Source organism: Heterocephalus glaber, unplaced genomic scaffold (assembly GCF_053883595.1).
Source record: "Heterocephalus glaber isolate CG9 unplaced genomic scaffold, H.glaber_assembly_v1.0 deba00001428, whole genome shotgun sequence".
NCBI classification, from domain to species: domain Eukaryota; kingdom Metazoa; phylum Chordata; class Mammalia; order Rodentia; family Bathyergidae; genus Heterocephalus; species Heterocephalus glaber.
The window spans coordinates 1067929-1094136 of record NW_028258293.1 but is presented as its reverse complement, the minus strand read 5'-3'; the positions used below and the strand labels follow the sequence as shown (position 1 = coordinate 1094136).

General features: G+C 53.9%; 1 protein-coding gene across 4 annotated transcripts in view; it reads left to right on the top strand.

Annotated features, from left to right (window-relative positions):
* Positions 1–3339: 3339 nt before the first annotated feature.
* Positions 3340–26208, top strand: part of Mob2 (MOB kinase activator 2) — a 60052-nt gene continuing 37183 nt past the window's right edge. The window contains exons 1-3 of one of the 4 annotated variants that reach the window (XM_004851616.4): positions 3361–3426; positions 11770–11965; positions 12758–12855. In XM_004851616.4, the coding sequence (XP_004851673.1) occupies positions 11930–11965; positions 12758–12855 (134 nt within the window). In that variant the 5' untranslated portion in view covers positions 3361–3426; positions 11770–11929. Of the gene's footprint in view, positions 3427–11769; positions 11966–12757; positions 12901–14921; positions 15731–26208 lie in introns of those variants that run through there. The other 3 variants (XM_087211494.1, XM_004851618.4, XM_021263998.2) reach the window with 3 other exon arrangements.

Here is a 26208-nt window from a genome sequence, read left to right as displayed (position 1 = left end):
TGCACTGGTCAGCTCTTGGTCATGATGTTGAAATACCCCACACAGCCCAACTATATGGTCGGGAGGTTCTGAGACTGACAACCCAAAGGGCACGTGAGGCCATCTCTCATGGGGACAGTGGTGGCAGGAGCACGGGGGGCCAGGCTTTCTCCTTTTATTACCACCCCATTGGGACAGCAGGCTTGGCCCACCCGAGTTGCCATAATTGCTTTTGAGGCCCCAGCTCCTGAAGGTCCACACCACCTCCCAACACTAGGACTTTAGGGGACCCAGACGTCAGCAGCCAGGCGGCCCTGCCCCTGCCCACCTGATCCATCTGGGCAGCCTCCACCAACTGCTGCCAGGCTGAGACTCAGAGGCAGTCTGCCACAGTGTAGCCCGACAGACCAGAGCTCCGCAACTGCCATCCCACCACAGGGCCACACCTCCTGACAGGCGCTGTAGCAGGACCTAGGGACAGGCTAGAGGTTTCCTGTACTCACCAAAAGGAATATTCCCGGGAGAATGTGCACACCCACCGCTTGGGGGCTCTGAGGGTCTGGGAATAGCAAGACTTCTCCTCCAAGTGCCAAGAAGGGGGAAAGAAGAGTGAATGAAACAGGACTTTTTTTTTTTGGTACCGGGGATCAAACTCAGGACCTTGCACTTGCAAGGCAGGTGGCAGTACCACTGAACTAAATCCCCGGCCCACAAGACTGTTTTTACTGGCCAGGGATTTAGCTCAGTGGTTTCGCCACCTGCTGCGCAAGCACAAGGACCCGAGTCCGATCCCCAGTACCAAAAAAAAAAGACTGTTTTTACCAAAATAAGGGCAGAGTAAGACATTCAGGACTGCCATGGTCATTGCAGGGTTTTGCAGGAGCCTGAGTTCTTCCTGTCTTTTTATTCTGCCTTCCTTTCCTGCCGCAGGTTCCAACATGGCTTCAATAGCTGCAGCCATCATTTTCCCATTCTTTCTGGGAAGCAGGAGCCTGGGGCAGAGTTGAAACTGGGGAAGAAGGACATAATTTCCACATAGAAGCTTCCATTCCATCACATTTGCCCCCTTGTCTACATGGGAAAGTGGCTGCTCGGCATGCTATTGGTAAGGCGGATGAGGAGGACGAGGGAAGAGAAAGGTGGAGAAAGCAAGAGAAAAAGGAGGAGATGGGCAGCAACTCATAATCTCACACCATTGCTCACCGAGGAGGGCTGTTCTCATCTAGATGGCAAGAGACGTGAATATACAAGCTCTGCGCATGCCCCAGAGAAAGAGGTGTGGCTCAGCCTGGAGGGCGAGCAGTTCTGTCACATGGCATGTAGGGCTGGATAGGCCGGTTTGGACAGAATGAGACAGAAGGGCCCCGGGGCTTTGGAGCAAAGCAATGGCCTCTTCAGTATGCACCATAGTTCTTGGAGACATGTTTACAGTCACACACTGTGTAACAACATTTTTGTCAATATAGGACGGTGGTCCCCTAAGATTATAATGGAGGGGCTGAGTGTGTAGCTCAGCGGTAAAGTACTTGCCTAGGATGGATAAAGCTCTGCGGTTGATCCCCAGCACCAAAAAAAAAAAAAAAAATTCTAATGCAGCTGAAAAATCCCTAAAGCCTACTGATGTCACAGCAGTCACAACATCTTGCATAATGCATTACTCACAAGTTTCTGGTGATGCTGGTATAAACAAATTTGCTCAGAATCACAAATATCATTGTGTTATAATTGCCTGCAGTCTTCAGTAGAGTAACAGGTTTGTAGCTGAAAAGCAAGAGGCTATGGCAAGTGGCCCTGGCACCACAGGCTACAGCGTGTAGGTTTGTGTAGGCACAGGGTCTTATGTTCACACAGTGAGATGGTCCAAAGCAGCAATTCTCAGAACATATCTCCATCGTTAAGTGACGCACGACTGAACCATTTCCACTGCACTGAAAAGAAAGCTAAGGCAGAGAGCTACAAAACAGTATGTCCAAGTCCTTCAGGTAGGAACTGGAAGACACTAGCAAGTCCTGTGATAGCCAGTCCACGTGAACAGCTGAGATGATGGCTGCTGAAAACAGGCAGGATTGCCAAGAGCTAATGCTCTTCAGTAGCGATGTACTGGGCCACTCTAAGCTAGTTAGCACAGGGCAAGCACAGGGAGAGTCATCACCATGGCCATGTTGGTGCTGTGGGAATGAGGACTAGCAGGTATCTGCATGCTCTTCCTGAGATTTCTGTATTAGATGAATTTTTCTCCCCTTGCCTTCATATTTCCTTAGGGTTTCATCTCAGGTGGTTGATGAAGTTTGCCAAGTTCTGCTGTGAGCTCACTTCAAGGTGATAAGATGGGATGGAGGGTCCTCAGCATCCTGGCAAGGGCTGGAGAGATGGGAGTGGGCCCTTTAGGGAGAGGTGAGCCAGTGTTAAATGCATGCTGCTTGCATTATGGTGGACAGCTGGCCTGAGGCTGTCTGACATCCAGTGGCTGGATTGCCAAACTACAGGATGTCCCGGGGGGTGAGGCTGCTGAGCAACTCCCTGTTCTTGACTGTGCTCCTAGAGGCATCCTCCCAGGGAGGGGGGAGGGGGATTCAGCCCTTTACAGGCCGTCACTGAGCTCCTGGTATTAGCCAGGCCCTGGGACAAAGCAGCCGGCAGGACAGATGCCCTGGGAACATGGAGAGAGCCAGGGGCTGGAGAGGATACAAGATGAGAACAGCCAAGAGCCAGGGGTATAGCTCATGGAAAAAGGAGACAGTCCAGGGTACAAGGGGACTTGAAGGGACAAGAATGGATGTAGGGGGACAGCTGGGGTGGCAGGGCACTACCTGAGAGCGAGGGGTCAACCAGGGGAGAGTTGGTGCAGTGGGGAATAGTCCTGGCGCAGGAACTAGGTGGGGCCTGGGGTCACAGGAACAGCCCAAGGGCACGGAGAGGGAGAGCCGGGCACAAAGGACAGTCTGAAGGCACAGGGGACAGCGGGGACATGGGTCACAGCCAGGACACGGGCATACTAGGCCAAGGACATGCCAGGCCAGGCCAGCAGAGCCTAGGTAGCACTGTCAGAGGGAATTCGGGGGGCCCCTGGCACATTCTGGGGACATGGGGTACAAACATGCTTGGGACACACGGGTTGGGTCCAGGGCGCTCAGAGTCTGGCACACCAGAAGACAGGACAATTTCCCGGGGTCCCGGACGTTCCGAGGCCCGAGGCAAGGGTCACAGGTTACGGTCCCGGGCGCTGCAGGTTCGCACTGCGAGACACCGCAAGCTCCGCGAGGGCGCGAGCCCCGTGGCCGTGAGGCGGGCGGAGCCGCAGGGGCCGCCGGGACTACGCGTCCCAGCAGGCCGCGCGCGCGTCACTTCCGGCGGCGGGCGGGAGCGAGCGAGTGTTTACTTCCGGCCGCCGGCGGGGCTGAGGCGGAGCAGGCGCCGGCCCCGCGCAGCCATGGACTGGCTCATCGGGTGAGTCGCCGGGGCGGCGGCGAGGGTCGGAGGGCCGGGGCCGGGGCCTGGGCGGCGACGGGGTCGCTGGGGGCGGTGGCCCGCGCCAGGCGGCTCGGAGGAAGGGCGCTGTGCCGGCGGCGGGGCGAGCGCGAGGCCCCATCCCGCGAGGCCGTGTCCCCTCGCTGTGGGGTGACGAACGAGGACCGGTCGCCCTTGTCCCGGAGCCTGCGAAAGTGATTCTGCTTGAAGTGACTTAAAATTACTTTTGAGGAGGGCCGAAGGCGGGCGCCTCTATCCCGGCCCTTCCGCGGAGTCAGCTTCTTCCCGCGGGTCGGGTTCGGCCACAAGGGCTTGGGTGGGTGGGGGGTCCGGAGCCGGGACGGCTCGGTGGGCAAGGGTCCAGTGTCTCGGGAGCTCGGGGAGGGCCCTGCGGACACCGTACCTCAGGCTATGGAGCCCCTGCCCCACCCCCCCGGGCTGTACTGTCCCCTAGCCCGCAGACCCGGAGGCGCGCAGCCTGGGAGTGAGTCAGGAGCCCTGGGGGCCCCGGAGTCTGAGTGCGGGACTCGACGCTGGAGACCTGGAGAGGCAGCCTTGCCTCCCCACCTGTCTGTTTACTGGCAGTGTACACCTCTCTAGAGCTGCTCATCAAAGTCACCTGCTGGAAGAAAATCGTGCAACTTGCAGTACAGTATTGTGGAAGGGTAAACTGAGGTAAAGGCCAGTACATGCTTGGCTTACGGTAAATGTTGGCAGCTGCAAGTACAGAGAGACGTCTTGTACCAGATCTCTGAAGTCCCCAGGCTCCGAGAGTGCAGGGCACACAGCTGTGTTCACCCTATTTGGAATCAGATGCTTGCTCTCTGTATTTACTGGGAGGGACGTGCTGGAGGCAGCCTGCTTCCAAGTGAGTGTGTTTTGAAGTAGTTGCATTCACAGGGATTCATGGCAAGGGGACCTGCTTGATCAGCTGTGTTGTTGAGGAAAGTGCCCATCGCGGTGTGTCTGTGTGTCCATAAGTAGCAGATGCTTTGGGCCTGGAGGCTGACCAGCAGTCAGTCTTTGAGCTGACCAAGGTCTGTGCTTTACGAGCTCTGCTGTTGTTTTCATTGTGAATATCCAGACATTAGCTATCGTCGGGCTTTCAAGGGCCTGGTTCTTGTGACTCTTGTCAAACCTCAGGTCACAAGTAGCTTACCCAGGAAGCTCAGCTGAGCCCTCTTCTCCTGCCCTAGGCTGGGAACCATCCAGGTGCTGGTGGAAGGGCAGTGAGACGCTGGTGCTTTTGAGGCCCCTGGGGAGGCAAGGAGCATTGTTGCTGTCTCTCTATGAAAACAAGGTTTCAGTTCCAAAAGGGCAATGGAAACTTTTAAGGAGTAATTAGGGTGCAGTGTGGTTGTCTTTGTGTACATATGTTTTCACATTCAGTGGGTGGCAGTGAGTGGTCATTGAGAATCTTGCATTCTTAAACAGTTCATTGAATATAATCTCCTTTCTTAGGTGACACATTTCAGTCGTCAAGCATACTTCCTTCTTGAGAATTGGGTTTTAGGTTGGTATCCGGAATGGTGGAGCCAAGGTGGCCCAGGTAGCCCTCTATTTCTCCTCCTTCTGCTTCCTTCCTTCTTTCTTTCTTTCATTTATTTATTTATGTATTTATTTATGTATGTATGTATTTTTTGAGACAAGATCTCGCTCTGTAGCCCAGGCTGGCCTTGAACTCTCTGTGTAGCCCAGGCTGGCCTCAAATTCATGGTGATCCACCTGCCTCAGCCTTGTTTCCTATCTACTGTAAAGATAAGAGGAAAGCTGCAGCACAAGTGAGTCGCACACACCCTGATCCGTCCCACTGTGTGCACTGTCACCTCATTGGGTGGCTTCTTTGGAGGAGAGATAGTGAGGGCTCAGCATGAGTGAAGCTCCCATCCAAGGGCCTCTGTGTGCTCAGTGCTCGGACTTTCATCTGCCATTAATCCTTTAACTGGGATTTGGACTGGACTGGAAAAATTAGGAAATTTTTTTTTTTTTTTTACTGTTTCTTGATATTTTTCTTAATTCAAACCATTACTGTCAACTAACTAGGTAGGTAGTTTGGAATACAATTTTCTTGTGTCTTAAAAGGTTTTTTTTGTTTTTTTTTAAAGAAAGGGTTTCTATTTATTTGTTCACACTGGATGGCAAAGGATGGACTTGAGGGTAGCAGGTAGCAGAGCTCTCCCCCCTCCCTTTATTATGACCAACGAGTGGTCTACAGACATGCAAATGAAAACCATATCTTCCTTTTCACTGAGGGAGTGAGTCAGGCCTGCTGAGCATAGAGCAGCCTTGTCTTCCATGCTCCAGCTGTCCGAAGGAAGGGAGGCCCAGAGGGAAACGTGTCCTGGAAAGCCAGAGCGGAGCTCGGCACCAGGACTTAGTGGTGGGCCTTGCTGGGACTTTGCTGGAGTGTATTGTGAGGCATGGCTCTCAGCTGCCTCTCTTCCTGTGTGTTTCCTGTGCTTGCTGTTGCCTTGAGCTTGCTGTTGAAGTATTGTATAGTTAGACATCTTCCTTCCTTCCTTCCTTTTTTTTTTTTTTTTTTTTTCCTTACAAAGACTAATTTATAAATTGCAAAGGATTACCGCCTCTTGTGTAGTCAAGCTGTTCTGGGCAGCCAAGGACAGGGCACCACCCAAGGGGAGGCTGCACTTGTCTGTGAGAGGGAAGGACTCTTCTGTGTGGTGGTTGGTACTTTAGGAGCTACTTTTGTCTCCTTTGCTGGCAGCAACAGGCATTTGTGAGCAGAAAGTAGGAGTGCAGTTTAAATTATATCCAACAGAAAGCAGGTTCCAGAAACTGCTAAACACCTCAGAGTCAGAAAAGGAAATACCCTCCTCCCCTTCTGACTGGTGGGCGAATACCAGCCCTCCTGTGGGGCGCCCTGACCGTGAACATCTGCCCCGCCCTGCAGCACTGCCTCTCCAGCATGGCTGGCAGGGCCTTTCCTGAGCAGTCGTGGCTCTTCTTTCAGAGCTGCAGGTGCCATCACAGTGACCCTCTCCTGGCTCCGAGATGGTGGGCAAGGTGGCCTGTAGAGCTCTTCCAGTGCTGGTGAAAGGCAGAAGCCCGTGTGGGCCAGGTAATGCAGAGCACAGCTGACGGATGTGACTCTTACTCAGCTGCCAGGTATTTGCTAAATGGCCCCAGGCCTCTCCAGCCTGTTTGGAGCTGCCTACAGCAGCCTTTCACTCTGAACAGGAGAGCCCTGTGTACAGGTATCTGCAGTGTGGATGGCTTTGTTTTCCCCCTTGCTTTGCTCCTGGGAGGGTGTTTCCTGTGACTGGCACCAAGCTGGACTTGCCAGGCTCTGGGCTTTGTTTCAACAGCCTCATGAGGTATCATTTACATACCACAAAGTTTGCTTGTTTCAAGTGTACAATTAAATAATTTTTAGTGAAATTACAGGCTTTTGTAACCTTCACTGTGGATTAATTTTAGAATGTTGCCATCACCATCAGAAGAACCTTTGGGTCCACTGCAGTTGCCCCGCCCCTGCCTGAGGCAACACTAATCCATTTTCTGTCTATAGATTTCTGGTTTTGGCACTTCATACAAATGGAGTCCTGCTATCAGGTCTTTTGGCAGATTCAGTAGGTAGTGCACCCTTTATTTATTTATTTATTTTAGGTACCAGGGATCAAACTCGAGACCTTGCAGTTGCAAGGCAGGCGCCGGAACCACTGGGCTAATTCCCTGGCACTGCCTCCTTTAAAGTTCATCTGTGTTGCACTCACTAGCAGTTCCATCCTAGGCAACGTGTGGAGATCTGCACATTTGTTTCCCTGTTCACCCGCAGGCGGACACAGGGGTATGTCCCTTCTCTGCAGTTATTGCTGATGCTGCTGTGACCCAGCCTTTTTTTTTCTTCCTGGTACTGGAGATTGAATCTAGGAACTTTACACTTCTGAATTTTATTCTGAGCTGTCTTTACTCTTTTATTTTGAGACAAGCTCTCACTGAGGGTCCCACCCAGGCTGGGCTTAATTTGTGATCCTCCTGCCTCAGCTTCTCCAAATGCTGGGCTTACAGGCGTGTGCCACCATGGCCTGCTATGACCTACTTTCTTTTGACAATGTACCAGACTTCTCCCTTAGCCAGGGTCCTGCGTTTTCTGGCTGTCCTGACTGGCTGCGTGTTGGGGGTGAAGCATTTCATGATCAAAGCATTTGGGTTCTCAGGCTGGCAGGAAGGGTGAGGACAAGTGCCCTGCAAGCATGGAGGAGGAGGGAGTACAAAGTGTGCAGGAGGGTGCCTTTATTTATTTATTTATTTGTTTAATTTTATTAATTTTCCAAGGAGAAAGAAAAGGTGGGGCCCCGGAAGTGGGAATAGTCCTTATGGAGGCACAGAGGCAAGAGCTGTCTCTGCCTCCAGCTCTCCAGGCTGGCCCTGCTGCAGGGTGTGTCTTAGCCTCTCTCCCTGATGGCTCTCCCAGTTGGTCTTAGGGCTGGGTTTGTGAAGGTATCTATCTGCTTAGGGCAGTATTGTACTCAGAGACCCTTTAAAGATAATCCTGGGTGCCATATATGCCAGGATGCCCTCAGCAACATGTCATTTCTCTGTCCTGCATCCCACAGAAGGCCTGGAACCAAGTGCCCTCCAAGCCTTCAAGTCACCGGTAGGGTGTGACCCCATTGGAGGTGGCAAGATAGCCTCTGCTGTGTTGGGCTGGTGGACAGCAGGGTTGGCTTCCCAAGCACAGGTGTGTCTGGGAGCGCAGCAGACTTGTGTTCGTCCTCCCCAATGCCTCCCACATCCAGCTGTTGCCTGAGGTTGCCTACCCTGTACCTGCTCAGCAAGCCTCTTCTAAGGACCTAGGGAGCCAGTGCATGGGCTGCGTGCTGATCATGTATCAGTGGGTACACTTAGGGTGGGCATCAGGTGAGGCTGTGCTCATCTACAAAGGCTTGTCTCGGGGGTAGTGTGGCCTCCGCTGTGGTCACTTGTGTGGGAAGGGTCCTGGAGGCCATCTCAGTGGTGACACTTGTGTCAGTGATCTTTTAGCCCAGAGTTTCCTGCATCAGCCCCATAGTAGCTATGGAAACAGAAACACCAAACCCCACTTCCTGTGTTTGCTTAGCTCTGCTGTGGACACCGAGCGAGGCCTAGGCTTAGGAGGCAGCAGGTTGAGCCAACCAGACCCTGGGTTGCTCCCTCTGTTGCTGCTGGTGGTGACCAGTACTGGGACAAGCTTCAGGGAGCTGGGGTTTCTCGTGCCCACCTCCTCAGGCTGATCCTGGAGGGAAGGTGGCATGTGCTGCTCCTGCCTGTCTTGGCAGAAGTGCCTCCCATTCTTTACTGCCTTGTGTTTGTTTTTCCTTCTGCACAGGTTTCTGTGACTAGGGCATGCCCACTGGTGTTCACTGCAGTTCTGTGGGACAGTGCCTGGGTACATGGAAGTAGGACAATTGAAATAAAAACGAAGTGTGGAAATTTAAAGGGAGAAGAAGGTAGTTGGCAGGGTGTGTGACCATGTGTGACCATGGCCCTACTTGGAGTGGGCCACACATCTCTGCCATAGCTTGTGCCTGCACATGTCTTTCCTAGTTTCCTTCTTTTCAGAACTTTCCTTTGTCTGTCCACACAACCACCTGGGCTGCTGTGTTGATCCAGGGGTTCCTTGTTGGTGGATATTTCCACCAGGGTGCAGCGTGATATACTTAAGTCCATGTCATGTCTTTGAATGCTGTGTGTATGCTGGGTGGCTGTGATGTTGGGCAGTGTGCTTGAGCATTGTGGTGTTTGGAAGGCAAGGTGCCCCTACAGAGGTGTGTGGCTTCACCCAGGGGAGCTGGTGAGTGGAGGGCTGAGAGGCAGGAGCAGAGGACACACTTTGGCTTTGACCATGGTCTTTCTAGGTAGGGCCTTTCCTTTCAGTTTCTCTTTTATTACCACCTTTTCCCCTCCTACCTTGGGCTGGCACAAGGAACAGCCTCAGGAGCCCTTGAGGGGTTTGGACTGCACCATCTGAATCCACCATGTTCCCAGCCCCACCTTATTGGGCTATGTCCCCAGTCTGTGGAAAAGCCTGACAGTGCCAGGTGGCCCCAAGGAGCCAGATGCCTGAGCCGACCTGGCCCTGGGAGTGAGCCTAGGAGCGTAAAATTAGCTTGGGTGTGGCGTGCACTCACTCTGTGTCCATATGGGGTCTGGCTATGTGTAGCCTGGCGAGTCCCTCACCTGCCTCCATGTCCTATACAGCACTGCTCCCTGCATGTCTGCTTTTCTGCTCCATAATCTGTTCTTTTGGTGCCCCATTTGTTAAGACAGTTTCCCATAAGCAGTGGTGTTGAGAGGTACAAAGATATGAACCAGAAAATGTGGTTGGATTGAGTAGGTCCTGGGGACCTGAACTGTAGGGAACATGTAGCTTCCTGCTGCTGAGGGGATGGAGTAAGGAAGCTGGGGTATGTCGGGGTAGGGGTGGGAGAGCTGTTTTGGCAGGGGTTCTAGGAGGCCCCTGAGAAGCTGCCCCAAGGCTGCACTGGTGAGGTAGGTGCCAGGGGAGCGCCAGGCCTCTGTCGGATGGCCTGCTTCTGCTGCGGCCCCCATGGTTTCTTGGGTTTGCAGTCAAGAATAGTCTTTATTGTCATGATTTTTAGTTTATTACTTTTGATGAGTGAATTGTCCCAAAGTTAGCCAGTGGGAGTGCTTTTGAATTGGCTTCTCTGTCAGTTGAGTAGGAAGAGTGGGCAGGAACCATTTACTTGCTGCATGGCCTGTTGATGGCCACAGAGCGGGGAAATGTGAGGGCAACGCGCACTGAAGATGGGGTGAGGTGAGCGGTGGCGGGGAGCACAGGTGAGCGCTCTGTTGTGAGGTTATGGCAGAGGTCATATGTTCATTGTGTTTTGGTAACAACAAAACAAATGCATGTATCAGTGGCATCAGTAACCAAGTTTTTGATGTCAAGAAATACAATGTGAACTACAGCAAACTAACAAAAGAAACCCTGTAATGCCACATTGGAAATATTATGAACCTAAAGTTGGTGCATCTGTCCCTTGGTACCCTTGGGGATTGGTCCTAGGACCCCCTCTGTAAAATGGTGTACTGCTTGCACAGAGCCTGTGCACATCCTCCTGTACACAGTAAGTCAGCTTTGGATCTCCTCAAACCCAGTGCAGTGCTACTGCTGTATAAATAGTCGTACTCTATTGTTTAGGGAGTAACGACAAGTCCTGTTGTATACTCAGTGCAGACAGTTTTTTCCTGAATATTTTTGGTCCTCGGTTGGTGGAGTCCAGATAGATCCCACAGATGGAGGGAGATGGGGGCTGGTGTGTGTATATGCATTTCCTGGGCCATGTTGCACACTGCATGTATTTGGGGCAGTACTGGTCACCTTGCCTCTGCCTGTGACCTACCACTGCTGCCCGGCAGGTGAGTCCTCCCCTCCCTGGAACCTCCTGCCTCAGTGAGGGACCTTCACCTCTCCTGCCCTACCCCACGTCACTCTGTTACCTCCAGCAGTGGCTGGTGTAGGAGGCCTGAGGGCTCCTTGCTCCCCACCGAGGCCATGGGGGCCTCTCTCCATGTGGAGTCATGTCCTCAGTCTACAGAGAGTTCTCAAACTGTCTGCTCTCAGGACCTCTTTACACTCTGAAAAAATGCTGGATTTCCATGGGTTGTAGCTGCAGTGTTTACTGTATTACAGATTTAAAATCCAGGTGTGGTGGTGCATACCTGTAATCTCAGCTACTTGGGAGGCTGAAGCAGGATTGAACGTTTGAGGCCAGCCTGTGCAATTAGGTGATATCTTGTTTTAGAATTTAAAAATAAGGGCTGGGGATGTTGCTCTGCACTCATTGGTGTTCAGTCCTTAAACTATACAAATCGGGCCGGGGATTTAGGTCAGTGGCACCATGCCTGCCTCAAAAATGCAAGGTCCTGAGTTTGATCCCTGGTACCAAAAAAACAAAAACAAAACTATACAAATCAAAAAGCCTGAAAAAACCTTTAATTCATTTGAAAAGAATAAGAACCTAGTATTATTAACGTAAGTGCCATTTTTAGTTTAAAAAGTAACTACTTTCCAGAGTAAAAAGTGATGAGAAGAATGGCATTCCTTGTTGCTAGTTGATTCTCAAGCTGGCTTCCACATGGCTTCTGGTGTCGTTTTGTGCTTCGTGGGGCTTCTGCGGTGCTCTACCCTGTGTCCGTGAGGGGGCTGAGAGGCAGGTATGCCTTTGTGGTGCCCTGCAGAGTGCTGGCCTGTGAGCCTGGACCACACTGGGCACGGAGCCCCAGGGCTGTCCATGGCTGTCCACACTGGGAAGCTGGGAGACAGGGGCATAATTTTTGCTACTTTGTGTTGTCCAGGAGTCACAGCCACCTGGATTCAAGACAGGAGAGGAGAAACCTGCCTCAGGGCAAGGCACTCCAGTGCAGCTGGGGCTCTGCCGACAGTTCCACTTGGGGACGCTGGACACAGGGGGCCCGCTGAGTCAGCTGGTCCTGAGATCTCAGTATCCCTGGAGTGATGATGATGGTTTGCAGCCTTCCTTTTGGCTGGCAGGTGAGGCCAATCAAGGCAAAGGGCGCAGGTGCACTGACTTCTGCACAGAGATTGTGTAGGGCATGGGGCCCAGGCTGGGCAGTCTGGTTTGACTCTTTCCTTGAGCCACTCTGTACCTTCCCTCTGTGACTTCGAGCTGGCCTGTGTGCCATCACGGAGTAATCAGGTGCCGGCATTCCTGGTAGCAGGTGGGGGAGCACGTAGGCCACCGTGTGGCGTGCTCTGACCCTGGCCCACCCCTGCCCTGCATGCAGCAGTCTGGCTCATCCCCTGCCCCTCCGTCGTGGATCTGACAGCACCTCATCTGCCCAGAGCCCCTGCAGATCTACTAGGTCCTGTCAGCACAGCAGCCTTTTGTCTGTGCCTGCCCTCTGCTCCCTTATACCTCATCTGGGAGCCCTGCTGGTCTTCCTCGTGGCCTCTGACTGTGAGGTAGAGTGTGGCCATTTGCCTTTCCTGCCTATTATATATTTGCTTCCTCAGTCTTCCCCTCCCTCAATGGTTATTGCAACCAGGTCTTGCCCAGCAGTGCCAGAGCATGGCAGTGAGGCCCATGATTAGACGCCATGCCTAGCACCCTCCTCTCCATGATGTCTTCTAAAAGGAGCCTCCTCACATTGTGATGGGCTGCATGCCCATGTGGAGGTGGGCAAGGGGAAGAGAGAAGTCTGCTTAGGATTGGCAGTGTTCTTGCTGCCTCCTGGGCACCTTCTGTTAGCTTCACCCTACCCCTGGAGCAGTTCCCCCTAGCCTGCCTCGGTGAACCACAAGGCTGGGCCCTGTTTCTCTCAGCATCTTCTCAAGGGAGCAGCAAGAGAGTTTACCATCTGCTGTCCACACATCCTTGCACTGGACTGCTGTTTCCCTGGACTCTTCTTCGAACTTCTCAGGTATTGGCTGCCTCCTGCCTTGCTCTCTACCCCAGCAAAGTGAAGGTAAGTGCAGCCCACTGCAGCAGGAGCAGCTGCTGCCATGCTGTAGCCTGGTAGTGGCAGTGGTCTCATGGTGCTTGTAGACAGGGATTTGGTGAGAACCAGGGCTGTTTTAGGGAGACTGGTGGAGGCCTTGCTCCAGCCTGAGGCCTGCGGGGCTCTCCTCTGTAGCACAGCATCCAGTGGGCCTGGCTTCTGAAGGCAGTCAGTTTGCTAAGTGCTCTTGGGCTGAGCTCTTGGGCCCTTGGGAGCTGGGAGTCCAGGAGAGCTGGTGGGAAGAGTGACCCATCCAGCAGGTAGGAGGAACTAGTGATTACCACCCAGTCTCAGCTACTTATTAACTAGAAGCAGCCAGTGTAAATACACCTCCTGGGCAGGGGAGCTCGGTGCCTGGTGGGGCTGCACCCTGGGGTGCCAAGAGGGTGTAGGTGAGAGGGAGCCGGCCCCAGCACCTGGGCTTCCTTGGGCCCTGGGCCTTGCACAGGGAGGGTTCTGCAGGGGGCAACTTCAGATGCAGGTGAGGGGCACAGCCTGTGCCGCCATTGGGCCCTGGGGCCATGCAGATTGGATAGGCGCTACTTCTGGCCCAGTTGAGTGCACCCTGCACAGAGATTGTCTTGGCAGGTTCATGACCTAAAAGGCAGTGATCCCCTGGCTTCCAGGCTTGATGAGTGGAGGGGACACCCTTGAGGAGAAGTGCTGGGTGGCTCTCATTTAGGAAGAGCTCCTGAGCCGGGTCCCTTTCCGGGGGTCATCAGTACCCAGTAGTTCCTGCACAGCTTGGACTCCCCTGTTGGACCACTATGCCTGGCACTTAGCGCACAGCCATGTGGTGCTGGGAGGAAGAAGGTCTAACCTTACAAGACAGGCTTGGGCAAACAGCCTGCTCCTGTACTGCCACAGCCCCATTGGATGACTTTGTACTTCATTGTATGTCTGGTCAGGCTTCTCTGGGGGCTGCTCAGCCCTTTTACATGTGCCTACACTGCAGCGGCCTGGCAGGACCTGCTGGGTTCCCTGGCTGCTCATCCCAGCAGGGACTTCACAGTGCAGAGAAGCTGGGCCCCTGATGCCACAGGCGGCTGGCACTTGTGGCAGCATGGCTCCATTTGGGTGGGTGCCTTTGTAACAGCTGCTTGTGGGTGAGCTGGTGGGGGGTGCAGTCAGGATGGTGATCCTGGTGCTGTCCTGCAGCCTGTGGGCTTCTGCTTTCTGCCTATGAAATGGGAGTAATTTACTTTGCCTTATGAGGCCTGGGGATGTGCTGGTCCCACAGAGGTGCCTTACCCAGGGCCTGGCACCTGGGGAGACTGGGTGGAAAGTTGAAGTGGCCATTTCTACCATGTCATTGTGTTGTTGGTGACAGGACAGAGAGGAAAGTGTGCATATTGCAGACAGCTTGGGCCTTGCCACTGTGCCGTGAAGGAGACAGAGAGTGCCTGCGCAGGGAGCCCGGAGGGCACCTCCAGTCCTAGGTGGAGATGGAATCCTTTCCAGCTGCTTGGGAAGGCAGATTTGAGGGGCGCGTTTCCTTGCGAGTTTAGGCTTTTCTGTTTAGACAGCCCCTTCCCGGTGGTCCTTGTCCATAATGTCAAAGGGGCCCAGGAGAGGCTGTGCCTGACAACATTGTTGTGTGTGGTTTCCTCACCCACCAGGTCATGTGCCTCCAAAGGGCGGGGACTGACATGCCCACTTTGCTCCCCAGGGCCTGGTGTGTGGACGCACTCGGGACCCTCTGTTGGGCTCAGCTTTGTTTGCCTAGTACTTGTGGAATATTGAGGGTGTGTTTTGTGGCTTGTGCAGGACAACACTGGAAGGGACAAGGTCCCTGCTCTTCTGGAACTTGGTGTTACTTGCCCATTGTAGAAGTACAAAGCACAGAAAAAATAGAAAATAAAAAGCAAATCATCCCCCCCACCCCACCCCCAGACAGTTATTCTAAACTTTAAATTAAAGCCATGCCACACCCTGTGTGGACTTTGCTGAGCCAGTAAACAGTCAGAGAGTGTGAGATTCTCAGGGCTGCCTCTGGGTGTGCCCAAACCTACTTGTTCCTCTGTTGTTGGATATTTAGGATGCCTCTAGGCTGTGCACTGCCTACAGTTGGCATTTTCCTGAGTAGCACCCTAGCAGGCGTGCCTGCATTCCCTGCTGGCAGCAGTGGCACACACTAACCTTCGTATTCTCTGCCAGCCACACACATTGTTCCTCTGGGAAGAGGCCCTGGCTAGCTGGCAGCCAAGACCAGGGCCCATCCACTCTGTTCAAGGGCAGTGGGTTGGTGTCCTTGTGCCCTTCACCTTTCGGTTTCCTCCTGTGATCATCTGCTTGGTCCTTGCCCACTTTACCTTGACTTGGTCTTGTTTTCATGAGGCAGACATAAGTTCTCTGCCTTTTAAGGGTATGAGTCTTGAGTATTCAGATATTAGCCACAAGTGAGTTCTTAGAGACAGATGAAAGCCAGTGCAGACCCAGTGGGCAGGCAGGGGCCTGAGGGCCGTCTCCACCACTCCCCTTCCCAGGCTGCATTCGGAGGGGGTGTGTGTGTGTGTGTGCGCGCGCGTGTGCGCTGGGACCTAGGCCAGGGGATGGGTACCAGCTGGGGACAGGGCAGGAACTGTAGCACTCCTGGCATCTCCTGGGCCCTGTGCTGCCCCTTCCTCGGCTGGAACTGACTGCTTAGCTCCTCTGTTAGGAAGACACTTGGGGCTGACTGGCACTTGGCACTGCTCGGCCCCCAGGGAATCTGCGTAGAGCTGAGACGGCGGGACATGCTGCAAAGGCAGTGGGCGCGGAGCAGTACCCCAGGAATGCTTGCCCCTGAGATGACCAGGTGAGGTGGGAAGCCCTGGACTAATCAGATCCTTTGGGGAGCTCAGTGAATATTAGGGGCTCTGAGGCTGATTCTTTAACCAGCGGCTCCTATCACTGCCTGAGGGGCAGAGCTGCCCGCCCCCCCGCCCCGCCCCGTTCTTCTGATTTCATCCTTCTCTAGCTGTTGGGGGTATGGTTGAACAAGAGAAGAGCCAAAAGAGCTCAGAGGCCGGGGAGGGTATACAGGTGCTCCGCCGTCTGCCCTATGACTGCACATCGCCGGGTGTACCCAGAAGGGCTTTCTTGTCATTTATCATTCTGTGACATGCCTCCTATGGGGATCTGGAGTGCAAGGCTCAGTCTCCCCTAAGGCTGCTGGGCATCTATCCCTTGGCATAGGTTTGAGGACTCCTAGCACCTCCGTCTCCTGTGGGCACAGCCTCTCTCTGGTGACAGCAGCACTCCCTGCAGATGTCCTTCCTGCCCCCTCCCCACCCTGCTAAAATATGCTCCTGTTTCAGAGTGGGCTTCTCTCTTCCATGGGGGCAGGGAGTGTGCTTGATAGGTCTGACCCCAGCCGTGCCTACAGCTGCCCCGAGGCTGGGCAGCATGGCATGCGAGAGCAGTGCTGCATGAGATGCTGAGGGCCCTGTCTCCTCTCCTGCTGTGCATCTTGGGGACGTTGACTGCAGCATTTCTCATCTATCTGTAGTGGAGGCCAAGGTCTGTCTGGAGGTGGTACTGTCACCAGGAGAGTCAGAAGGACCTGTCTTTAACATGTTCACCATGGGGCTGTAATTCCTCTGTCTCACTGCCAGGTGGGTCTGATTTGAATGTGATACGTTCCCGCCAGCTTTGACCACTGGTGGTATGTGCATGACTGTCCCATCAGGTGGCATGGGACAGTCTCATCCAGTGGGTCAAGCCGCCTGATGGAACCACACACATGTGGTTCAAGCTGGTGGGACTGTGTTAAAAGCCCTTTTCCTGTGCCTGACGGAAACCTCCACCTTGGCTGAAGCAGTGCTGGGCATCTGGTTCATGGAAAGTTAGTGTCGTCTTGCAGGGGCATGCCGGGCAAGCGTACTTCCTGCAAGACCATGTACACTGCCACTGTCTGCTCAGGTGCTCAGGGCTCTGGCCTGCAGGCCTTCTGCTCTGATTTCTCTGCAGAAATGCTGTGTACAGTGGAGGGGATAGTAGTGTTGAGTGCTCTGCTCCCCTTGGGGTGCTCTGCGTGCTGGGTCAGCTGCTACTTTCTGGATGCCGTGATTCGAGTAGCAGCATTTGTGATTTGCTGCTCCTTAGATCCGGACTGTCACGAAGTCCGCCTTGGGTGACACGAGCTGGGCCATTTTCCCCACACAAATACAACCGTAGCCATCTTCCCCAAGTCATGAAACAGTTAAGTTCATAAACCAACGCACCACTGTACCTGGTAGTGCTGTTTTGACACTGCTGTCCTTGGAGCTATAAGATCCTCCCATGCTGGAGTAGATGGGGAATGGTGGAGACTCCTTGGCCCTGTCCTTCTGAGCACCACTTTCCCTGCCAGGTCAGGTACAGGAGCGCTGCTGTGGTGTTTCTTGTTTTCTGGTGCCAGGGATTGGAACATGGTCTTAAATGTACTCAACAAGTGCTCCCTGCACTGCAACTTTCTGTCATTTCTGACAGAAAGAATAAACTCATTATGGGAATAAGAAATGTCTTCTTTTTGGTACCGGGGATCAAACTCAGGACCTTGCGCTTGCAAGGCAGGCGGCAGAACCACTGAGCTAAATTCCTGCCCCAAGAAATGCCTTTTGCTGAAAGAGAACACAAATATTTTATGTCAAGACTTGCAAGGTACACATGGGCCAGAGAGTAGCTTGAGCCTGCGGTGTAGGAGCCGGAAAGCAAGGCTCTGACTCACTTACTGAGCAGCAGGCAGGAGGAAGGAAGGTGGGAGCTGGGCAGGCGGTGCAGGAAGTAGGTCTTCAGCAGAGAATTGTGAGGCCAGAGGCTGTCTTTGAAAACAGGAATAAAGTGAAAAACCCTCAGTGAGACCTTAAAACAATGCAGCCAGCCAGTCTTTTTAGTGAGTCACCCGGGTGTATTTTAAGTCTGGGCTCATCCCTTCCTCCATGGAAAGAAACAGCTCAGTCAGGTAGGACCCAGGGCTAGATGTGTCTGGTCTTGCCCTTGCCTGGCTGTTGAGCACTGGAGATTGGCTGTACAAACGGCACTGGACTTCAGAAGATAACAGAATGTCCTCTTAGTACTTGTTATATTGATTACATGCTGAAAACATTTTAAATTTTGGGTTAAAAAATAAAAATTCTGTTTCTTTTACTTTTTCAGTGTGGCCATTGAAAGCTTAAAATTACACCCATGGCTCCTGTTATGGCTTGTGTTACATTTTTCTTAGAGAACACTGTTCTAGATCTTGACCCTTTGGTTAAGAGAAGTTTCTTTAAAGAGGACCAGAAAGTACTAAACTTAAAGGAAAAGATGAAAACTTTGATTTACAAGTTAAGCACCTTCTGTCCATCAAAAGAAATCCTTCAGCTGGCGTGGAGGTGCATTCTTGTAATCCTGGCACTTGGGAGGCCAAGTCAGGAGGATCACGAATTCGAGGCCAGCCTGGACCACATAGTAAGACCCTGTCTCAAAAAACCAAACCAACCAAACAAAGACAAGTCTTTCAATTGAAAGGTAACCCTGAGGGACTTTAGATTCATGCTTTCCCAGTGGCTAGAGGCAGGAGACGGGACAGCTGGCTCCTGGGAGAGCAAGTCTGGGTGTGGGCGCCTGGCCTGTGTCTGTGAAGCAGTGCAAGCAGCCCTGAGCGTAGACAGAGCTGATGGTGCTCAGATCATGCCCCACATGCTGCTGAAGGTCCAGTGGGCATGTGGCCATCCTTGCTCGGCTTGCGTGTTTCACATCTGGTGTGGCTGCTGTTAGCTGAGGCGAAATCCTCCCATGTGGCAGGGTTCCTGCCCACCCAGCCTCCCCACCACTTGTCATCATTTTGTCTGACTTTGGCCTTCCTTCTAAGCCATGCCTTGGGAGTCACGTGCTACTTGTCCTTTGGTAGGCATCTGACAGCATTCACCTGTATGTGCAACATGGGTGTTGGTTGACCACGCTGTGCACCTCCTTGGGGACCCTGGACAGAGCACTTTCCTGCACTACGTGTTTCCTGAGTTGAGTGCACAGGGTAATGTGTTCTAACATTACGTGCATTTGTAGCCCCAGACATCATCCTGGTCAGTTCCTCTGGTTTTTAATGTCCTGGGGTCCCTCAATTTCTCTGCCCCCTGCCGTTGGTGATGAGCGTCCTCTGTCTGCTACAGGCCTTCAACACCTGATTGATCTCACAAGATCTGCTGCACTGTGCGTTCTCAGCCCTTTGGCCTGGGAAGTGCTCTCCAGGTGTTAAGTGCTTTCCATAGATTTTCTCCCAGCTTTCTGCTGCTTGGCTTCTCAGTGCGTTGGAAAGTCAGCTGATGAGCAAACCGTTGGTCTTACACTTACTTTATCATTTTTTCTCTCTGTGCACACATACACCCACCCATTCTTCCTGAGTGAGGGTCACATGCTTATTCCCCCGGACAGGGAGTAGAATGTGCTTGTGTGCACATCTCTAGGTACTACGCCACTGGAGGATGCCACTGAGGGGTCAGAGCCTTACCTTGTTCACAGACTATGAGGTAGGCTCTTGTCACTTCGAGTATGAGGCAGAGGAAGATGGAAGAGGTGAGGGTGATTGTATCTGTGTCAGGAGAAACAACCCGCATGTCTGGGTGTGCTGTGGGAGTGACCGCATGGGACTGCCAGTGCAGAGCAAGGTGAGGGGATGGAGAGAGAAAGGGCAGCCAGCTCTCAGTTCTGCATGTCTTGGAGCAGCGGCCTGCAGGGTGGGGACATGGCTGTCCCTTGGGTCCCCACATGCCACTGTTGGAGACCATGGAGACTGGCCCCTTCTCTGGTGACAGGGTAGAAAATAGAGTAGAGGGAGGAGAAGGGCTGCTTGAGGAGCTTGGTGGCTGACCCTAGGTCAAGACACAATGTGGTACAGAAGTATAGGTCACCCCGAGTAAATGCCTCCATTACATAATTGTCACAACCCACACTTCTTTTGGAAAGGTCTCTAAAGCAGTCTTTGTTAATGAAGCTCAGTTTTCCATTCTTCTGTTGATTCACTAGCACCTCTTCTACGTTGTTTGAGGAAACCTCAGGTCTTCTTTGCTTCTTGTTTTAATCACAGCTCTCACACTCATATTGCTGAACAGTTGCATTAAGCCTTTTCCAACTTACTGAGGTTAAAAGTGCTGAAGCCCATTTCCAGACACTCTGTCCCAGGGGCGCTTCCTCTTCTGGCACAACCTTTCCCTGAACTTCTGGTTTTATAACATCCACTGTGTTATGTAGATGCATCCTCAGAGCCCACATGAACCCTCCTGGTGCCCCCCAGTGTGGCAACAAATAAACATGCTTCACAGTCCAGAACACTCGCCTGACTGAAATAGTGGCTCATCCTCCTGACCCTGTCCTGCATCTCTGGCCAGCGCTGCACTGTCTTTTCTGCTGTCTGGGGAACAGCCAGAGGCTGCCCAGAAATGACCCAGGTTCACCTCCTGCCTCTTGCTCCTGTCCTGCATGCTGGCTTTCTTTGCACTGCATATTCGCTTATAACATCTCTTCTCGGGGATGTCATGTGCTGGCCTTCCCCCAGAAGGCTGGGCCAGTTCTTAGGTTTTGTGTCCCAGCATCTCACAGGGCTGATGCCCCGCCGATGTGTGCTCAGTTCAGTGGGTGTGGAGAAGCTATGGACAGGAAGCCCTTCTGCTGCCTTCACTCAGCTTCTGGCCGGCCCTTCTCATGGCTCAGCTTGCTTGTGGCCCAGAGCATCAGGCGGGACAGGTCTGCTGGGCTGTCTCTCCTAGAGGAGCCACCCAGCCCCAATTCGGTGTTCAGGGCAGCCAGGCAGGCTTAGAGCTTGTGGAGGCCCTAGACCACCTTCTTTGTGCGCCCTTTGCATGGAGTGAGGGGCTGCAGAAATGGGTTTGGGAAGCTCAAGCCACTTGCAGTGGTTGGGAGTGACTCAAGCTCTGGGTATCAGAGCAGCCACTTTGTGAAGGGAACTGTTCCCTGTAGCAGGCACGATGTGCAAGGGGGCTGCAGCACACTGGGACCTCCCTGCTGGCACTGTGGCCGCCTGCCCTGGGTCACAATGCTGGGGGAAGGGAGACAGACCCTCTGCCTCAGACAGTGCAGACAGGTGGATGCCAGCTTCAGCCACCTTTTCCTCCACAGCCTCAGAGTCTTTTTCACACGGGCTGGTGGGACAAGCTGAAAGGGTGCCATGGCCAGAATGCAGTCAGTGCCCCACTCTGCTGTCGCACAGCCTTCACAGGTCCCTGTTGGCTTCCTGGGTCAACACTGTGATGAGCACCTTTGCTTCTCTGAGATGTCCTCTCCTAGGGCCTTGGGCCCTGGGCCACTGATACCGCCATCTGAGGCCCTGAAGGGAACAGAGGCCTGCCCTGAGTTCCCTCTAATTCCCTCCCCTTTCCTGGATGTGGTGGTTCAGGCACCTCCCCGGCTCCCTCCCTCGGCCTGAGACCCACTCCATCTTCCCCTGTGCCCTACCTTTCCCTTGGGTCCTATTTCAGGATGGGCATGTGCGCAGCTGGGGGCCAGCAGGGTACCACTGTGCCCATGTGTCAGGCTCCATGTGACCTGGAGGTACGTGATCCCATTGGTTTGTCAGCACCCCTTTCTGTGAGCTCTTCCCTGGGGCTGGTTAGTGTGTGGGTCCTTGGTCCCTGACTGGGGGCCCTGGCCAGCTGCCCTATGAGGTAGAGGAGGCTTTGAGAAGTCCCAGAGTCAGGACTTACCCCAGGCCCGCCTGGCCAGAGTGTCCACGCCCAGGGGCACCTCTTGCAGGGCCCTGTTGTGGGCTCTGTCCCCTGGGAGTCCTATGGTTCCATCTGTGAGCTTGTGGATATGGGTGAGCATCACTGCAAAGGACAGCTGCTGCCTCCAGATTTGAGACCATCTACAAACACTAAGAGAATCAGGCTCCTCAGCTGTCGTTGCTGGAAACATGGAGGGTGTGGCCTTGCGTGGTGTAACATGGTGCATGGAGGTTGGTGATGAGAGGCTGGAAGTGCTTGTGAGGAGCAAGGAAGTGGTTGTGACCTCACTCATGAGGCTGGCTTTCGAGCAGTTTGGGCTGGGGTGTGCCTGGCTGTGTGAGGGTGTCCTGGGGTTCCAGAAAGCCTTTGTCAAAGAGTTTGGCAGAGTGGAAGGTGACCCCTGCCTGCCTCCCTCAGTGTGGCTGTTCAACTCCTCTGGGGGCAGCCACACCAGATAGTGGGAGTTTGTCCCTGACCACCCACACATCGACAGCTCAGTGGTGCTCTCTGCTCTTGATGGTGGGGCTTGCACATGTAGCCAGCAGAGAAGGGGGTGAGGGGCATGCTGATGCCCAGCTCAGCGCTCTTCACCTTCCTCTGCCATCCAAGTGCTTGAAGCCTCAGATTCTCTTGGAAAGTGTTTCAGTGTACATCTCTGAAAGATAGGGACGGTTTTTTTTTTTGGTACCAGGGATGGAACTTGGGTCCTTGTGCTTGCACAACAGGCGACAAAACCACTGAGCTAAATCCCCAGCCCTATAGGGAGCTTTTTTAAATGTAGCCACAATAAATTTTATGCCCAAAGCAGTAAAAGTTCCTTAACACTGTCAAAGTTCTATCAGTGTTTGCATTTTCCCAAAGATGTCTGTCTATTCCTCCATAGCTCCATATGCATTTCCCTGCCTCCTGTGTCCCCCAGTTTATTTGGTTGAGACTCAGGTAAAGCTCATGTGTCTAGTTGGTTAGAGCAGCTGCCTGGCCACTCTTGAGCTGCAGGGCTCATTCTCTCCTCACACTGTGCTCCTGAGGAAATCAGATCATGCTGTTGCTGTGCCCCTATCTGGGCTATGCTGGTCACCAGGTGTCGCTCGCCCTGGACTTCCTATGGTTCGATCTCATCTTAGCAAGACCTAAACTCCTTCACAGGTGTGGTATGGCTGTTTCCTCAGGTGTGAGATGGCTGCCTCTGCTGGGAATGCTGCCAGCCATTAGTGGTCCCTGAGATCCATGGGATCGCAGGCCTGCTGGCTGTTGGTCGCACATTGTCATCACCGGCCTTGTTAGCTGGAAGACGTTAGCAACAAGAGCGTCCTGTTAGCTGCATGGGTACTGTGGGAGAGTGGGGGCAGGTGCTGGATCCTTCCCTCCATCCCCTAGCTCTCAGAATAAGGGTGTTGAGCCCTGCCCTCTTTAAAGCTGATTGATGAGAGTTGAGAGAGATGGATATCGATCTTTAAGCATTGGTGGATCACAGCTGTTTTGGGCTGTCACCCACTGTGGCCGTCCCTGTACAGATGAACACGTTGTCCTATCTTGGGCTCTGAGTTGCTGAGGCCTAAAGCACAGTCGTGTAGCCTTTGGCTGTGACAGTGATGTCCAGGCTCCAAGTACCCTGTTTCTAGGCCTGGTCAGCAAGCAGAATTACATGGAAAAGTGGAGGCACAGGCCTCACCTCCACCTTTACCTACTTTGGGAGATGTCTATTCAGGTCCTTTGTCCGTTATCTCTTGCCCTGGAGTCCCATGAGCTCCTTTTGGGTATGAACCCTATCGTGGGTATGTGGTTTGCAGATACTTTCTCTGTCCTGTGGCTGCCTTGGCATCTCCTTTGTCCCCTGGGGCCCTGGCATTGGCTCTTGGCTTGCTTGGGCTTACCCTGTTATGCTGTTGTCCTCTCGTAGGAGATAGTCTCTACCCTTCTGCTTCCAGGGGACCCTCCCTCCTTGCCTGCTCATCTCCATTCCTTTCTCCTAGCCTGTTACCTGATTGACTGAGCTCTACTCTCCTGTCTCCAGGGCTCTAGCTGCTGTTTGTGGTGCTGATTGAAGTACAGGGGATGAGCTTGGTGAGTGGCCTGGATCTGTGGCCTGGCCAGCAGGCTTCTCACTGCCTGTGGGTCAGGTCAGGGCCCTGCACCCAAGAGGACATCGTTTTGCATAGAGTACAGCAGACAGCTGGTGAGAGGCCCCAGGCCCATCCTCTAACCCCCCTAGAAATGGGAGGAAGATGGGGGTGTGGGTGAACTGAGGAGGCACCCAGAGGAGGAGAGGGAGGGAGGCCAGCCAGAGACAGGGCCAAGGAGCAAGGCGACAGGCTTAAGGATGTGACCAGACAGCTTTCCTGAGGCCCCTGTAATGTTGCGGGAGGAGGGGGCAGCGCCCATCACACACCTGCGGCTCCCTCCCTTCTGCTCATGTATGAGAGGTAAACAGGTGCTGGAACCACCCATGGTGCTGCTTGGTGGGGGCCAGGGCTCACTCTTCTGGCCGTGCTCACCTGCCCTGGGGCTCTGGTCAGATTTGAGATGCCATGGTGGGAACAGCAGGCTTCTCTTGGGTGAGGAGGAGGGAGTGGTGGCAGCCAGGTCTTGGCAGGAGCAGGTGGGGATGGGGCATTCATCTGTGGAAGCTGGCAGAGGTCCTGAGTGTGTTTTGGGGTACACTGAGCCTGCAGTGGTGTGAGACAGCAGGAGATGTCAGGTGGGTAGGGCCCGCGCCTCCTCGAGGCAGGTAGAGGAGGCAAGGGGAGGAGGTAGAAGCAATGTGTATAGGGGGATGGGGACAGAGTCTGCGGGGGCGGTGGCTGCTAAGTGCAGAGTGTGGCTCTAGAGAGGAGTACGCTGCTGCATGGGTATGGGCTTGTGTCCTTGCGGCCAGAGCTCAGTGTCCCTGTGGCTGCTTAGAGTGGGACCAGCCCTGGGAGTCTCCTCCACCTTACAGTATGTTCAGAAGCTCTTAGTGTTGTTTCTGAATCCAGGTGCTCAGAGAAAACTGGGAGGGGGATTGCTGGCCTTTCCAAGATTGCCTGGGGCGTCCAGGGCTGGTGGAAGGTCCTGGGGAAGTGGTGTGCTTTGCTGGCTCTGGACACACTGGCATCAGCATTCCTGTTGCACAGGGTTAAGGCATAGGTTCCCAAGTGCCACTCTGCTTCTTTGGAGCTCTTTGTGGCTGTGCCTGTGGTAGAGGCCTCCAAGGGGTCAGGGCAACTCCTGAGGAGTGGCCGGCCCATCTTCTGCTCCCTTGAAACCCCTTTCAGAAACTCCATTCTCGTGGGGTGAGTGAGGCACATGCAGGCCTGTACGGGGACAGCCCTCCAGGGACCTGCAGGAGGAGGGGACAGGGCTGGCCATGGGGCGGTGGAGTTGTGCAAGCGGGTTCTGTGCCCACCGGGGGGCGCTGTGGGCCCTCAGGAGGTGCATCTGCTGCTGGTGTTGCTTGGTGCAGGTTGGGCAAGAGGCTGGTGAAGGCTTTGCAGCAGCACCGTGTCAAATGCCAGGTGCAGGGGCTGGAGGGGCCAGAGCTGTGCAGGCTCTGCCCTGAGACCTGACCCCTGTTACCTCCAAGCCAGTCCCAAGACCTGTGCCTTTGTCACCACAGTGGTGAGAGGGCTACTAGTACTGGGTGGCTTCGGCGTTTTTATCCCTGCCTGTCCATGGGTGGAGAAGATATTTACTGCCTCAGTTGGACCACTTCTGGCCTCGTTGGCTTTGACCCCACCCCAAATGCTGGAGTTTTGTTTGAAGAGTTCTGGGTAGCCTGTGGCCACTCTGCACCCCAAAACCTGTTAGGATGGCCCTGGGGAACGTGTCCCACTCTACCCTTGCTGGTTCTCACACCAAGCGAGGGGCTGTGCAGAGCAAGCACATCCTTCCCAGCCCTTTGCCTGGCTTGTCACTGGTCAGCACTTGGGTGTCTTTGCTCAGATAAGCACCTAGAGAAGGGATCTTGCACTTTGCTCCATGGTTGGCCTTGAGTTCAGGTCCCTTGTGAAGATGGTGACCGCATCCAGAGGTGGTCCACACCACAGCTCATGTTGCCTGTGCTCTTCCTGTCCTGGCCCACTAAGTCACAGGAGCAGAAATGGAAAAGGACACAGCAGCCAGCAAACTGGGAAGGGCAGTGAGAACTCAGCATGTGGGGCACAGGCTCAGCCCAGCCTGAGCCATCAGGGGCCATGTCCACTCGGAGCCTAGATGGCTCCAGAGTGGGTGTGGGCCAGGCCTCTTGCTAGAGCCTCACTGGAGGCATAAGGAGCAGTGACCCCTCCTGTCTTCCCTCAGTGAGTGGGTCCTGCTTGGTCCCTGCACACCATGTGGAGTTACTACCATGCAGGTAAAGCAGAAGGTGTAACACATCCATAACGTGGAGGTTTCCCTGCCCACCATCCCAACCACTGGCTCCGCCCTCCATGCAGACATTGGGGTCTGACCTGCAGAGAGAGAGGCCTCCAGACCCTGAAAGAGGGAAGGAGAGGCCACCCCGTGCCCCTCACACACACCTGGGTTGGGGTTTGGCCTTCAGGGAGGCCTTGCCCACAGAGCTTCTGGGTTCTCTGGTGCCCACTGGTAACACGTGGGGCCAGGATCCCTAGATGCT